The sequence below is a fragment of the Tachypleus tridentatus genome, chromosome 11, assembly GCF_004210375.1.
Source record: "Tachypleus tridentatus isolate NWPU-2018 chromosome 11, ASM421037v1, whole genome shotgun sequence".
In the NCBI taxonomy this organism is placed as follows: Eukaryota; Metazoa; Arthropoda; class Merostomata; order Xiphosura; family Limulidae; genus Tachypleus; species Tachypleus tridentatus.
This window is the reverse complement of record NC_134835.1, coordinates 84,693,969-84,711,759: the sequence shown is the minus strand read 5'-3', so window position 1 is coordinate 84,711,759 and position 17,791 is coordinate 84,693,969. Positions and strand designations below refer to the sequence as shown.

At 30.5% G+C, this 17,791-nt stretch overlaps 1 protein-coding gene across 3 annotated transcripts in view; it reads left to right on the top strand.

The window, feature by feature from the left end:
• LOC143232652 (CUGBP Elav-like family member 4) overlaps window positions 1–16,971 on the top strand; it is a 442,146-nt gene extending 425,175 nt beyond the window's left edge. For 2 of the 3 annotated variants that reach the window (XM_076468312.1, XM_076468314.1), the window contains 5 exons: window positions 296–385; window positions 6,154–6,234; window positions 8,206–8,349; window positions 8,758–8,921; window positions 12,406–16,971. In XM_076468312.1, coding sequence (XP_076324427.1) covers window positions 296–385; window positions 6,154–6,234; window positions 8,206–8,349; window positions 8,758–8,885 — 443 coding nt within the window. In that variant the 3' untranslated portion in view covers window positions 8,886–8,921; window positions 12,406–16,971. The remainder of the gene's footprint in view (window positions 1–295; window positions 386–6,153; window positions 6,235–8,205; window positions 8,350–8,757; window positions 8,922–12,405) is intronic. The other variant, XM_076468313.1, reaches the window with a different exon arrangement.
• The last annotated feature ends 820 nt before the right edge of the window (window positions 16,972–17,791 follow it).

Sequence of the window (17,791 nt, the reverse complement as noted above, 5' to 3'; positions counted from 1 at the left end):
CATATCATTTGTTCATGTTTCGAATGCACTGACTTTTGTTTTTCTTTGTATAAGCAATATAGAGATTTATGTTGGTTCAAACTAAGGAAATTTTACAATCTTATCATGAATGAAGATTATAATATTTTTTTTTTGTTTTCTTTCGTAGCTAAGTAAAAATAAAGTAAATACGATAAGTCGATTTATACAAAGAGTATACTTAGTAAACGCTAATTACTCGCGTTAGAATAAATTAAATTAACATTAGCATAATAGATATAAACTTCGGGCTCAGACTGAAACATAAAAGGTTTAGTTCTTATCTCACTTTCAGCACAAGCGATACCAAACGGTGAAGCTCTTCAACCTACTACCTATCCCAGTTTGCAAGCTTATCCGGGAATTGGTAAGAAGTGTAGAAACTGAAGTTATGTGAAAAGTTGAACTCTGGAAATATTGTGTAGTAAATTATCCTCAATTTTATCTCTTACCAAGGGCGTTTTTATATTTTTTCCTTAGTGTCAATATATTAGCCGTATTATTCTAAGAATAATTATCATTTTATCCACTGGTAAGCACAATTAAACTAAGGGAATTTAAGCATAATTACAAGGGAATTTCATCTTTAAAATATTAGTTGGTGAATTATTTTATTTGCGACGATCATATTTTACACTTTGTATAATTTTAACTACGAATATACATTTGCTCAAAACAATTAATAATATTCGTGTTTGTTTTTACCTAGCTATGAGAATATGCAAGTATTGTTACTAAATAATAACAATAGCACCCCCGAGTTAATATTTAAACAAGCCAACTGTCAAGTGACTAGTCATTTAATCTGATACGCTCATTCAGTGGTTTGTAAAAGTAAAGAACATTCGGTATGTTCTCAGTTAACAATTTAAGCAACAACAGTGTGCGTAAAGATATGCAGATTAAAATCAAACCATTCCAGGATCTAAAGAAGTTTAGACATTTTCATGATGTTGGAGAGGAAGGGTTGGATCGAAGCTGGTCAAAAACAAGAATTTGTTGCAGAGAGGTTTATGGTCTACAAAGATGTGCGTAAAGATATGCAGATTAAAATCAAACCATTCCAGGATCTAAAGAAGTTTAGACATTTTCATGATGTTGGAGAGGAAGGGTTGGATCGAAGCTGGTCAAAAACAAGAATTTGTTGCAGAGAGGTTTATGGTCTACAAAGTTGTGGACTCCTCTCAGGCTAGTAATACAGTTGGTCAGATATCAAAAATGATAGGCCATTACTCTTAACCCCACAAAGCGATCGCTATAGAATCAGTGGAACTGGAGGACTTAGCTTCTTAAACAAAAGAACATTTCAAAACAGCGACTGCACGACAAGTCAGTAAACCAATGGTGAAAAGGAGTCTTCACACGTATATCATTTATAACACACGACAAATGATGTACATTCTTTCATCCACCGTCACAAAACAGCCTTTCTTCAGTGATGTCAAGAACATGTGAACCGCTCAATCGACAGTTGTTTTGTTTTTTTTAAATTTCGCACAAAGCTACACGAGGGCTATCTGCGCTAGCCGTCCCTAATTTAGCAGTGTAAGACTAGAGAGAAGGCAGCTAGTCATCACCACCCACTACCAACTCTTGGGCTACTCTTTTTACCAACGAATAGTGGGATTGGCTGTCCTATTATAATGCCCCCACGGCTGAAAGAGCGAGCATGTTTGGTGCGACGGGGATTCAAACCCGCGACCCTCAGATTACGAGTCGAGTGTCTTAACCACCTGGCCATGCCGGGCCCAAACGACAGTTAACGTATAACTTTTCAAACTGTAGCCAGATAACAAATTTGTACACATTTAAAAATGGCTAGAATCCAATTCAACAAGGTTTTCATGCATACGCTTATGGTAATTTGGTGTTTTTAAACGTACCATATAGATCATACAAAAATAGGAATACAGTTTTAAAACCATTAACTTTGTCATAAGTAGCTCTGGTTGATCTATCTTTTTCTTTAATGAACGATAACACCTTATTTAACTCTTTACCAACATCCTGGAAGACGAGGGTGTCAATCACATGAACGTATTGGCCAACTTGCTTAGAGAATCTTAATCCCATTGAACGTGTACGCCGTGTAAGGAGTTTGGCAGCAAGTGATTCATCTAGAATCAACGTTAATGAAATGGAAGTAGCCCTATTGGACGAATGGACCATACCGCCTGCAGAAGTTCATTGACTTACCACATCGATGTGAGACCCGCTTTTGGGTCCGAGGTTATTATACGCCTAATTAGCATTCGTTTTATAATCATTTATTGGACTGTAAAGTGTGTAACACGAAATGAACATTTGCACATATAGGTTCCAAGAGCAAATATTTGCATATCAGTTCATTAGACAAATCACCTGTCACTTGTTACTTATAACAATTAACTAAACTATGGAAATACCTATATCCCTCTAATTGTTCTGAGTGGTATATCTTCTTTATTATTCAAAACAATATAGATATTTTAACTATTTCTCACTTATGCTGATTAAAGTATCATATTAATATCATTATTTTACGCGTCTGTTTTCGTTCGTGATATTGAATAGACACAATTTTTTTTTTCTAATTTTGAAACTAACTTCTTTTCTTACGAGCTTTTGAAAAAATATTTTAGAATATACTGCTTTCCATTATTTAGTTGTGTATGAAGTATAAACCTTACTGTAATTTTTATGCTACTTTTTACGTACATAAGTAATGTGTGTATTTTCCTATGTGCAGAATGTTTCTTTCGTCTTCTTTCACATTGCTTTTTTATTTAGCAAACTCAGACATATGACAAATATAGAGGCAATTGAATAACATTTCATTGAATTCACGTTTTCATTAAACCAAATAAACAGTGAACTCTTTCGTAAAAATAATAATATATTTTCAAAAAGTATTATTTTATTGAAATCATCGTGCTTTCTACATGACGAAATTATAAGTAACATTCAATAATTTGTACTTAAAGTTAAACTATATAAGTAATATCAACATAGTGATTTTAACAAACATATCTCACTTTTACAGATCAATCCCTGTAGCACACACAACATGTGAAAGAACTTCATCAAAACACACAGACAGTTAGATTTCATGATATATTATATCATTTATTTATTGTTGCTTTGATTAACAGTATTAATTATACTATTTAGTGTATCGAATGTCGTTATTTATCTTTATTTTATAGCATTAGCATATTGTAATATTTTGCATTGTTAGTTTAATATGTGTAGTTAGAACTAATCTTTATCTTCTAAGCTGGTCGCACCTTGTGAAATAGTTTTGGGATTACAGTCGAAAATGTCGTTGACAGCGAAAACACTCAACTGGTGAAACAACACATTATAATCTTAATAACTAGAAATATAATAATAAACGTATATGTAATTAGCTCTAACGATTTTTAGTTTCACTCTAAATAGAAAAGTTGCTCTGATCGCAATATAATATTAATTAAAAACCATTTTCCTGTCTCCATTAATGTACTGTTTTAAAAGTGCTTTTATAATAAATTAGTATGTTGTGAAACTATCATGAAAAGAAATCATACCTGAATAACCATTGCAGCACAAAACTCTTCTCGCCTATTATGCCACAAAATATTTGTAATGTGTCTTTTTCTCATATTCCAAAATTAGAAAACACACCATTAAAATCACACTGATAATACATTTAGAATCTTCCGAGAAAGATGAAAGAAACAGACAGAACTTTCCTATGTAATAACCTTGGTGAGATAAAAGATTTGTACGAACTTTTAAGTATAATAGGTCTATGAATGTTTAGAATATTGGTATTATGCAGCTGTTAAAGCTTTATATACTAATCATACATCATAACAATTTTGTGTTTTTTGGCACCTTCTCCTGTTAATCTTCCACAAAATGCGACAGATGTCTTTACCTATACATATATATATATATACATATACTTATCATTTTTCTGTTATATGCATTCCTTTAATCTTCCTAAAAATCTGACATATATATATGTATATATTTTATCTATTATATGTGTGCCTCTGATATTACACAAAATATAATACATTTTTTTACACACCTATATATATGTATCTTTTATTTGTTACATGCATGCCGTTCATCTTATTCAAAATGTGATAGTCCTTTTTTACATCTATATACATATCATTTTTTCTGTTATATGCGTTCCATTAATCTACCTCAAAATGTAACAGATTTTTTTGCATACACATATATATATGTATATATTTTTTAGCAGACCCGGCATGGCCAAGCATGTTAAGACGTGCGACTCGTAATCTGGGGGGCGCGGGTTCGCATCCACGTCGCGCCAAACATGCTTGTCCTTTCATGGGGGCGTTATAATGTGACGGTCAATCCCACTATTCGTTGGTAAAAGAGTAGCCTGAAAGTTAGCGGTGGGTGGTGATAACTAGCTGCCTTCCCTCTAGTCTTACACTGCTAAATTAGGGACGGCTAGCACAGATAGCCCTCGATTAGCTTTGTGCGAAATTCAAAAACAATATTTCTTAACTGTTATATGCGTACCATTGATCTTACTCAAAATGTGATAGATTTTCTTAAATAAACATGTGCTAAAATGAATATTAATCATCGACGTTTTTAGTTTCTTTTCATATCCTCACAACTAAACACTTTATTAGCAGCTGAATTTCTAGTTCGTGAATTACTTCTTAACAGCTTATGAACTGTGTAAGAAAAAAATGGGATGGTGTTTGATGAAATAATTAAACAGCTTCATGACTCAAATTAAACTGATTCGTTTATGTTGAATTTTACTTTTAACTTCAATTTTCTGTTTAGCTTTTGTTTTTTGCTACTAAGTATCAGCTTTTATCTTATAGCATAACTTTAAGTATCACTTATTATTTTGAGTGATTGGGTACGCCATTGCTGTATGCTTCATTATCATTGTATTCGTCCATATCATTTGACACAAATACAATTACGTAATCCATGCTGACTATTCCTCGTGGAGTGACGTAGGGAAGTTGGCGTTCATATTGCCTCCCTCTTGTCACCCTCCAGGGTTTTTTTATGTCTTTTCCCCGTGTTTAACGGGTAATTACTTCAGTTAGAATATGGTTAGGAGCCGTTTTTGCATATAAATGGTTAGGAAAATTTGAAACTTTATAATCTTAATTAATAGAAATATACATTTTGCAGTGCATTCTGGGTGATTTGCATTATGTACATTTCACTTTCTTCGTCAAATGTTTACAAAAAATACATTTTTCTCTCACTTCGAAGTGTCATTATCTTGACAAATATCAAGCCAAAGTTTTATTCCTAACATTCTGTTCTACCTCATTTACGAACTGCGTAAGTATAGCTTCTAATCAAACTAAGGTCTCAGACAACCGCACTGCGGAATAGAATTCCTTTAGTATGTCTGTCTTCTGTCTTATGATTTACACAGCTTACATTTATCGTTTCTGTTTTTTTTATCGTTGTGTAAGAACTTCTATCTCATTTTGAAATATTTTTTTATCATAATAACTCTCAAATATTGAACTAATAATTGTATCATTGTCATTATTGGAGGCCTTCATGAGTAACTTAAATGCTTGTAATACATATATTTATCATTGAAATTCTCATGGTAGATCAGTAAATATAGTATAAACATAAATGAGAATTATATCACGCTTTATTATTGCAGAATGTACAACAAATAACCATGTACACGTATTAAAATTAAAACTAATTAATATTAACCAAACTAAAGAGCTGTAATGGTTTTCATATTTTCAGACTATAAGAATATTTTATAAAGAATTAAAATAGTATTTTGTGATATTTTCGTCGCAAAATGGATAATTAGATTTAAAGTTAGAGGATTAAATTCCAAAAGTTGGTGAATCAGCGTGGAGTCGCTAGGTCTAATATTCACGATAAAACTCAAAGTATAAAACGGGTGATTTTTTGCACATACTGCTTAACTGGTTCATTGCAGATTTCTAGTCAGAGATGCGTGCACTTCAGATCCGGTTTTGCCCATCACAAACCCAGAATTCATCTGCATACCACTTAATGTTTTAGATAGACTTTCGTCATTCCAGGTAGCAAAACCAATTTTTGACTAATTTACAATTGACAAGGTTAAATCACAACTGGATATTTTAAAATTTTCAGCCGCATTTCCTGCAGCGTATGGTCAGTTTCCTCAAGCTATGACCCAGCAGCCATCAATTATCCCTCAGTCTCAAAGGGAAGGTAAGTATAGAAAATAAAAATTATTAAGTTACTAAGAATTAAATAACAATCTACTTTTTTGCTATTACATACTGTAGTGTATTTTCAGATAAAGGTAGATCAGTTTATTTCCAAGTATGTCCCAGCCATCCTTACGGTTTGAGAGAAACTGAAATACAAACATGAAGAAGATCACTAACTATTTAAACCATAAACTTCAAGATCTAGCTACTCGTCAATGTCAAGGTCTTATATAATACTTTAAATATAAACGTTATCATACTATTTAGTTTATAAATTTATAATATTGTTAACACTTCCAGAAGTACCCGCCCTACGGGCAGGTCTGGCTGCTAGTTACTGTAGAAGACTACTGGGCCTATGGCCTTTCCTGGAATTGGCCGCAAATTGTACAACATACTTAACATTTAATAATGTTTACTATCCATGAGAAAAGAATTTATTGAAATTTTAGTTTAGAAATGAGCTATTAACTCGGCAATACATCACAAAGTAGCTTTTATTGAAGTATTTCTTTGTAGACCCTGTTATCAATGAAAATGCCTTGCTTTTCTGTTGCAACACCTATGAGAGAAATCTTTATTAAAGAAAAACAAATATTTTTGAAGTCTTTTATTGTTATTGTTTCATATTTGAAATTACTCCTTTTTGTAATTTTTGTTGGTTAAACCTGAAACATATCATTTTTATGGAAATTTAAATTGCTTTATTTATTGCTCGGCTATAAGAATGCTACCTAGTTATAAAAATATTACCCAGTTATGATTGGTGATGATCGGTCCAGTAGTTTCCGAGATCAGAGTTTTGGATGTATACATCACAAGATTCATTATAATGAGATTTGTTTCACAATATTCATCGTTTTCAGAAACGTTTCTTTATAAAAAGATTATACTCTTGTACATAAACGTTCATTTGTAGTCGTTATTTCTCTTCTAAGTTCTGAAGAACATTGAGAAAATTACAATATTATATTTATTTCGCTTTTAATACAAACGTGTTTTACTATTTATGACTATTGGCCTATTTACTGTAATTTATTTAAAAATCCTATTGATCCTAAGGAATGCAACAGATGACTTCAAGAAATTTAACAAGAACTTTTATTGGAACTAAGAAACATCTATATGTAAGAAAAACTAAAACCCCAGATACTGCAAAATTAATATATTAAATAAAATGTTCAACAATATGTAAATTACTAAAAAAGTAACTTTTATTATTACTTATTATCACATTTTCTAAGCAGAAAACCGATTAATTAAGTGAGCAATACATATTTAAGGTATTTTATATTCTTAAACCACATATAAAAATAGTCCACTTTAAATGACAGAACGTTCATAAGAAATAAAATGACTAAAGTATATTAAAAAGCAATTACACTATAATGGACGACTTAGCACTTCAGATTTCTAAGACCTTTAAGAAATTGACTGTGTAAAAAACACGAGTTACATTGGAAAAACAAACTTCCTGATGGCATATACGAATTGTCAGAAAATACCAGTTTTTTTTCCATAACATTCTAGTTTCACAAAACAATAAAGTAAAAACCAACGATAAAAATTATGTTACTTAAGTTAATTTTTCTTTAAAATTCAGTATAGAAGTTTATCTTTATAAAATCTGTAAAATTAATGGATTTTTTTTAGATTATAATTCTCGTTATGATCAATTATGGTTAGAACGTTCGACTCCTCAGGTGAGGGATGCGGGTTCGGATCCCACCAAAATATTTGCTCTTTTAACCGTGAAAATGTTATAATATGACGATCAATCCTACTAGTTAATGGGTAAAAATAGTTGATATTAGGTGTTGATGGCTGGCACAGAGAGCCCTCACGTAGCTTCGCGCAAAATTAAAAAACAAATCCGTGCAAAATATTGTCAGTCCTCTTTAAATTAGATTAGCTTCAAATTTTATACTGTTTAATACTTCTTAGGATCTCATCTTTGTTCACTTCTCAGGCCCAGAAGGCTGCAATCTTTTCATCTACCACTTACCGCAGGAATTCGGCGATGCTGAACTCATGCAGATGTTCTTGCCTTTTGGAAATGTCATCAGTGCTAAAGTTTTCATTGATCGTGCAACTAATCAAAGCAAATGCTTTGGTGAGTTTCTTCCAAATACGAAACTTATTGTTGAACAGCCTATCGCTGTTTTCGATCAAATGTATTTTTATACCTTCGAAACTGCTTTAAATATAACCACAAAGAAACAGTCATAATACTTATATGTGTATTTACAAAAGCTTAGATACCTTATATATATATGTGTATATCTTTTTTTTCAAAATCCTGCCCTCTTTAGCCGTTATTACTAATATTTTATTTTATTTTGTTTATTGGAATAATGAAAAGTCAATATCTTCCTAGAAATGTTATTATTATTAAGTAAGTGGCTACTGTACACTATTCCTTTCCAAGCTGTATTAATTATTTCGTCATTTAATATAGCAACTTTTAACATGAAAATCCATAGCAAGAAACGAATAAAATTGCCATATATTTTATTTTTAGGATTTGTGAGTTTTGATAATCCAACAAGCGCCCAGACAGCTATCCAGGCCATGAATGGTTTCCAAATTGGAATGAAGCGACTCAAGGTTCAGTTAAAGCGCCCAAAAGACTCCAACAGACCATATTAATACTGAGGCCAATTCTATATTTTATTAAAATTCTAGGTAAGAGTTCGGAGGTATCGTTTGGATGTATTCTAGAAAATTGATAAATATTGTTTAATAAGAATATTTTTAACTATAAGAAAGTGATAATAAGTTTTGATTTTTAATTCAAAACACATTTTACTGAAATTGTCCTTGTTTTAAAACCTTTACACTTAAGACACATGTAATAACCCTGATTTACTGACATTAAATCATTTGCAGTTCTGAAGCGTGTAAAATTATCAGCTTGTAAGATTAAAAGATTGCTAAAGGTATTTAAAGTCGATATATATTAACGTTGCTGTACCGAGTGCCACGCTCAAATTTATGTTCGTGTATTTACTCGTGCTATAAATAGCTTACTCGATAACTGCATGCAATTTATAAAGAGTAGCTCTAATATAAAGATTACAAGAAACTTAGAAGATCTAGTAACTTTAAAGTCTAATGTTCATCTTCATAGAGGGATTGTGTCCTGTTTGTGAGGATGCCAGGATTATAAATCTGATGTCTTATAGTTTTTCTCCAGTTGCCCTCAACAAACGTACTCCGTACTTTGAAATCTTGAGTCCTACAATAGCTGAGGTAAAATCCCACTTTTCAGCCTTCCTTCTAATGCATCAGTTTAAAATTGTGGACAGCTATGCGCGGATGTTCACGAAAATTCTTTGATGAACCTCTTTCAAGAAATTACTTCCTTAATTTTTCTAATTGCTCAGTACAACAGAAAATCTTTATTAATGCAAACATACAGTAGAACATTGAAGATTAGAGGGAAGGCAGCTAGTCATCGCCACCACCGCCAACTCTTGGGCTACTCTTTTACCAACAAATAGTGGGATTTACCCTCACGTTATAACGCCCCCATGGCTGAAAGGGCGAGCAAGTTTGGTGTGACGGGGATTCAAACCTACGACTCTCAGATTACAAGTCGAGTGCCTTAACCACCTGGCCGTGACGGGCCGCTTTCTATGGCATTATATGATGTTTAATATATTTTGTATGGAATAAATTTTGTAACTTAGAAAATAAGCCACAATGTAAAGAATTTTTTGTGTTTGAATTTCAATAAGTACCAACCGACTGTAGTGTTTTAGCTAGATATGGAATATCACTTTTTACGATAAATAATTAAATACTGATTAAAATAACCAAGTTGAAAATGAAATATATATTGTTAATGCAATTGAATTGTTTAGATGTGTTTAATATCGTTTCTAATTAAAATTGGTTAATAAGTAAAAGAGCTTCTTAGATTAACACTTTTCATTATTACTTCGTGATCACTTATAGTTTACGTGGGTCACTAGCTAAGAAGCCCCCTATTGGCGCAGCGATATGTCTGCACACTTACAACGCCATAAAACGGGTTTCGATACCCGTGATGAACAGAGTACAAATAAGCCATTGTGTAGCTTTGTGCTTAATTATAAACATCCAAACAAACACTAGCTAAGACAAATATCATTATCACATCAAACTTCTCAATTAATATGAAAAATACTTGAGTACTTATGCACTAATGCATTTCGATACCTACTAATTAATACTGAATCAGATAACTTTTTAAACTGAATAGTTTTATATCATAATGACAATGAAATGATAAAACTAATTATATCCCCAAGTTAATAATCCAGTCTGTGTTATACTAAAAACTTTTTTCGTAATAAAAAAGGGGATGGTGTGACAAATTATTATACAAGTTTCTATAAAGAGGCATTACAATTGTGAAAGATTAGTTTTTTCGATCAAGTCTTTTCACATTATTTAATTTTGGATGGTTTATATATTGTCAATTGGTTATGGTGTTCGACGCGCAATCTGAGGATCGTGTGCTCGAATTCCTCTCCCACCAAATATGCTAGATCCTTCAGGCTTGGGGTAATATAATGAGATGGTGAATCCTATTATTCGTTGGTGAAGGAGTGGTCCAAGAGATAGCGGTAGGTTGTGATGACTAGATGCCTAACCTCTAGCCCTTTTCTGTTAAATTAGGGAAGGCTGACGCAGATAGCCCTCGTGTAGCTTTGTGCTAAATTCCGAACAAACCGAACCCTCTTGAGAATCTCGATTTTTAATTATTTAAACCCTTTGGACCTATTTCGTTCTTTTGGTTCGTTGTTTTTACATTAGTTTAAGTTTAATGTCGAATTTCACTGAATATCATTAGTCTTAATTCGTGTATGACTAGATAACTGTAAATATTGTTAAATATAGGCTTATGTGCAAAAAAGAAGATTAATATACATATATAAACAAGGTATCTTTATATATTCGAATAACAGGTTTAAAAACAAATAGCCTAGAAGTATTAACATTACCTTCAATGGAATTTACTAGTAATCTTTATTATTTAATTGGGAAAGTCATAAATTGTCCTTTTTACTCAAAGAAAATTGCAATTCTATGTAAATAATGAAGCTTCTTATAATATCTCAATGCTATAAGCTTTTTAATTACAAAAAAATAAACATTACTTCTTGTTTCAATCGTTCGCCTTTCTTATTGCAAAAAAAAATAATAATAATCTAGGGATCGTTGGTGCATTATAAGAACAAGAGCTAAATCTCGTTTTTCTGTTTTTACAAAAGTAGCCTAAGAATTGGCGGTGTGTGCTATTGACTTAGCTGCCTTTTTTGTCGTCTTTAAGCTCAAAATTAAAAATATCTAGCTCATTTAAAGTTCAGGTAGATTACTGAGAGTTCCTGAAAACAAATAATCCTTTTCACACAAAAAAAAATGAATTATTTGTTTTATGGTTATTGTTTATTAATTTCGTGCAAATCTACAAGAGGGCTATCTGTGTCAGCCGTCGCTAATTTAACAGTAAAATATCAACCACTAATTCTTGGGCTGCTCTTTCACCAACGAATAATGTGATTAACCATGACATTTTAACTCCCACGATTGAAAGGGCGAACATCTTTGGTGGGATAAGGATTCAAACCTGTGACCATGAGGTTGCGAGTTGCGTGTCCTTAACTGCCTTGCCATGCCGGAATACGAATATCAACCATCCAAAAAGAAGTATTATGAGTAATTTCTTCAAAAGCAAGAGATATATTTCTGTCCACTTTTCAAACTGTATTTTTAATAAAACAGAAAGCAATAAATATTTATGTTTGAACTTATCACACATTTGCACATATAATTTCAAATAATCACTCGTACAAATGAAGTTTTCTTGTTACTAGAATGAATGAGTAGAAATGATTCAACGTGAAGAATTCATTCTGATATACATTATTCATTTATTTATTGTTGTTTTTCAAAAGCACGTCGCTGTTTTCAGTCAGGATAAAGTGGCCTCTCTACACTACAAATGGTTGTTTTGAAATATCCTAATAACTTTAAACAGTTGTGTTTTACAATAGTAAAGCAAGTTAAAATATACAGAGTATGATTTGTTGCACCAGAACTAAAACTTAAAAATATTAGTTTTCAATAATTATATAATGAATAAAATACAGTTTTTTTTTCACAATTTTCTTTTTTCTAGTTGCCAAGGATGAGGAGAAGGAAAAACTCCAGTAAGGAGATGAAATCATGTGATCTTCTTCTATCTTCTCCTTCCAATCAATGGTGTTACGGTCCGTGATGTGGACTGTAATTTTTTCTTATAAGGACAGAAGGCCTTAGAAATAGGGCTTGGATATAAATAATATATATATATATACACACACACATACATAAATAATGACTTATTACAAAATAGATATTCTACCCCTATGCTTAAGAAAGTAGGACACAGATTACCTAGTAGTTGATTTAGCAATTTCTTTGCTTTAATATGTAATCATTTTTATTGTACTAATCATTTTGAAAATTCTAATTATTTTATGGCTACCAAGCCCTATAGTTGATAAACAATGTGATGATTTTTAACATTGAATGAAATATTTTGAAATTAATCCTTTAGAATTGTAACGTCGTTTTTGGATTTCTAGTATGATGGATTATCCACGGCTGTGTTCAGTCGCTTTTCTTACCATATCATTTGCTCATAGAGCTCCCATTTGTAGAGCTCACTTGCACAGAATAGCAAAACAAGAGAGAAATAAATCATCTTTTTATTTCTCTATACAACAGCTGTTCAAGCTTGGTGAGTTTTCCTCACCATTTAACTAGAAAATTTTCAGTAAAATCTAAACATTTCAAAAAGTTATTATATAGTTTTCAAATATAGGTTTATTACCTTTTCAAAGATTATTTAATGCTATGAGTAATTAAGTTCTAAAACATGAAATTTCAAACGTCTATCCTAACATTCCATGATTATATTTCTAAACTTTGTTTACATTAGATTTTCTGTCAAGTGTACAAAAATGCTGTAATATACTTTTATTTATTTGCTATTTATTTATATAAAAACAATTCTCCTGAGATCAAGGGGGTCAATTCATTTTTCTTGTGAGAACTGTTTGAAGAGCTTCAAAAGAACGATGTATAGAAGGTAAATTTTATGGCAATGGATTAGTTTTAAATGATCACTAATAAACTTTATGATAATGAATTAGTTTTGAAAGACCAATATATAGAAGATAGTTTTGAAAGAGATGAATTAGTTTTGAAATATCAATATATACCAGGTAAACTTTATAACAATGGATTAGTTTAAAAGACAATATATAGAAGGTAAACTTTCTCAAAGTGAATAAATTGTTAAAAGATCAAAATACAGAAGATAAGCTTATAACAGTGAATTTCTTTTAAAAAACTAATAGATAAAAAGTAAACTTTATAACAATGGATTAATTTTGAAAGACCAATATATAAAAGGTAAACTTTATCACAGTGAATTAGTTTTAAAAGATCAATATGATAGTGTATTAGTTTTATCAGAGAGCACGTTAGACACTAACTTTTTCAGGAAATTAAAATAAAGATTACTTACGAAAATAAGTTTTGGGTATGTGCATTTTAAACTATTTGTGTGAAATATTATTTCATCTAGTTGAATTAAGTTCAATATTAGTGAGAGTCTTGTACAAACAGTGAATATTTTTAAAGTTATTTTAATAGCCGTGTACTAATGGTGTACTCTGTTATTCTGGCAAATATGTTCTTCACTTTGAAATATTTAAATTGTTGATAAAGAAATAAGGAAAGCCATAGTGTATATAAGTTAATTTATATTTAGTGTATTTTATTTCTAAAAAAATTAGCTTAGTTAAAAAATTATTCTAAAACGTCAGAGAGTTTATAACATTATATACTTTTTGCTACTTAGTTATTTACTATAGGCATATAGCCAAGCGCGCTTTAACAAAAAAGTATATGCGCGTTCAAAGACATTCATAAACAACTCAGTCAAGTTCAAACCTATCATAGAAACATTACCATATCAATATTCTCATACAAATTCACACGATATCAATATGTAATGATACTATGAAATATTTACTTCAATCCAAACTTATATATTTCTTGTTAGAAACATGCATTATGCCAATATTAATAATAAGGTAAAAGAAACAAATCTACAATCATAAAAGTAAAACAAATTGATTTAGTTTTCACTTTAGGACCATGACTGTATATTTTAAAACTATGAAATTATTGTATTACTCTGCACAGTATTAATGTTTAATATTCCAGATTTTTAAGATATTTGAATTTTTTTGTCTTGTTTTTGATAAATTATAATTTAATCATTATCATAACTTCCCTTTTCAGAATCCTATATATAATCAAGTGTGTGTTCACAACAGACTAAAATGTGTTTGTTCTACAACGTGTGCTTAAATATATGATAAATGATTAATATGAATAGATTATTTTTAAAATTATGGTAAGAGTAATAAAATGTTTACGGTTTTTATTAAACAACGTTTATGTTGAAAGCTTCTTGAACTCTGACTGTCACATCAAATTGTTTTACTAACGAAAGGAGACGAATTTTGTACAAAAACATAGAACATGAAACGATGTATTAAGAACCAATAAATAAAAATGAGATTTAGCAGAATGTCCAGTTTAGCAATGGAAACAGTAATTATTACTGGAAAGTATCTACAAGTAATGACTATTGCAAAGACTTTAATATCAGTCTTTACAAATACATTGTAGATAATTTATCCAAAATCGAACAGTAGTGTTTCGATGTTTCTTTTACTATAAACATTAAAGGAGCTTGAAAGACTCATACCTATCTTGCAGTACTATCTAAAACACTATTTATTATGTGAACATTTGGCAGAACACGTTTAAATGAGTGCTTAAAATACCACAACAAATATAATTCTTTTTTAGACATTGCAGAATAAAAATTTTAGCAACAATGTACAAATAAAGTCTGCCGATGAACTATTATTATAATTATTTAAGATGTTTATAATATCATAATTGATAAATTGCAAAATATTCCAAAAGTGAGATCATTCAATGAATTTGTTCAAGCCATAAAAAAAAGTATTGTTACCAATCAGTGTTCGTGTACATCTTGAACAGTGATGTTTTTTACGCCACTGTGCTTTAGTTTGCTCAATCCTAAACTTACTTGAATGTTTTCTTATTTCTTGTTTTTGTTCTGAAATTGCTTTATAATTCCATTAAACCCATATTTTTTGGTAAATGCAACAATATCTTGTTGACTCGAAATTTCAATTTATTTTTGTTGTTGTTTCTATTTTTGGTAATCATTACCAGAGCCATTTGTTTACACACTTTTCTTTGGTGTCAATATTGTCATACATAAGAGTGAGCTAACTTTAACTTCATTTGATAAATTGAACAAAACGTATATTTCATATCATTTGTAGTTGTGTGTTGTGAGATATAACACTTTAATATACTTTTTTAAAATTTTCACAAGATTGCGCATAATTTAATTTTGTTCTATTATTTTGTTAATTTGTATTTTTATTGCTTTTGAAAATGCTCACTAGCTCAGTGGTATGTGTGTGAACTTTACTGTTATAAACTACGTTTCGATATGCGAGTTGGTAGAGCACAAATAGCCCTTTGTGCAGTTTTGTTCACAAAAACAAACAAACAAGGCATTTCAATTTTTTTTATCCTAACATAGACATCATTACTTTTCTTCCGTTTATTATTAGCATTTTAATAATTCCTGATATATCTTAAAATGTATAAGGAAATTAAATTTATCATTACTCTTTTGTGATAATGTGCATCAAATGATTTGTTCAACAGTAAGATTTGGATAGTAAATATAACCAGAAATATAACTGTTTTCGATCACAAGTCTTTTTGTATTTTCTAACATGCACACTCATGCTTGTTTAATGGATACCATGTAACGTGAAAAAATCAAACTTATTTCTTTACCAACAGAATTCAAATTCCCTTCAAATGAAATTTGATTTCTTTTTAATAAAAATATTTAGTGTTTGTAGATTCATTCGTGTTTAAGCAATCCATACAGTATTAGATATAGAGTGTTTTTAATTAGCTTCTGTTGAAAAAAGTTTTGATACGAGCAGTAAAAAGTATTTCGAGATGTATTTTCCTTTCAGAAATCCATTGTGGTAAAGATAATAAAGTGAATATGAATTATGTGTATGCTAACTTGAATGTAAGTTTAGTTTTAGATATAAGAACCTAATGTGTATGTAAAATTAAAAGGCGCTTGAAGACAGTGTTAAGTGTACATAGCATATCATTTCTTACCATTTTGAAAGAAATAGAAGATATTTGATAGACGTTTAACAATATGGTACTGGTATCATTTTAGGTCATTTTGTCGCAATACACATGTTATCATCATTGCCGAACGCACGCCATCTTGCCCATTTTCATAGCTTATTCCAACAGCTTAAATATGCCTTCTATAAATGAATATCTTTTGATTTAAATTCCGCAACCCAAATGCCATTTTCTAATTAATTATTGTGAGAAACGTCACTTGTTTTTTAATTCTACAAAAAATATATTGAATTTCAAACGTTTTAAGTTGTCTCCATTTTCATCTATTCCTCGTATTTTTCTTTTAAAAGTATCTAGATGCATTTAGTATCATCGATAAGGCCTAATAAATAGTCATTTCATTATCATCCTATTAATATTGAGTCTGTATGCTGTTGTTTATGCTCTGAGAAATAAAGAAACCACTTATTAAAGATTATTTGAGCGAATTTGACTTATATGTGGGTTTATGCTTAACTTATAAAAATCTTAAAATAGTGTACATTTTTGGTTCACAGAAAAAATAATATCAAAATTGTATGTACTCATGCAGAAACAGTTTAGAAAAGTTAAAGAGATTACATTCTGTATTAAGCTTTCTAACAATATAATGAGTTTTCAACATCCAATCTCATCTTTCATTTCAAAGAAAAGTAAATTCAAGAACTTTATTTGCAAAGGGCGAATGTAGCAAATAATTATATTTCTCCTAATTACTAAGGCAGGCCTTCATAAAATTATTTAAATTTGAAGTTACATAAATCTCAGTGTCGGTAAATGATTACAAAAATAAATTGTGTGTAGTTTACTCTCGCTGAACTAGTTTAAACTTATTTCATTATGAGAACAGTCATCTCTTCGACTAAATCACAATCTTCTCTTTGCTTTTCAGACAATTAAGCTCATTTACCATAACCAACTAATAACTTAAAATTATACCAATTTCAGGTGCTATTAGTCCCATAAAATCAGTGTATCCAAATTCTACTAAAAAAAACTATTCTTTCGAGAACATTGTCTACACAATTTATTTTGTTTTGGAAAGTATACGACTTTTAAGCTAATTTAACAGTCAACATCCGTTAGCATCTCTATAACTTTGCAGCTACACTGAACAACAAAACACGTATAGTAAATAGCTAAGGACTACAGTTTCTACTTTAGTTTTATCATAAAGTCTACCTTAACACAAGCGTGTGAGCTTTTTTCACCATTTGATTTCTTTGTAACTGACCTAA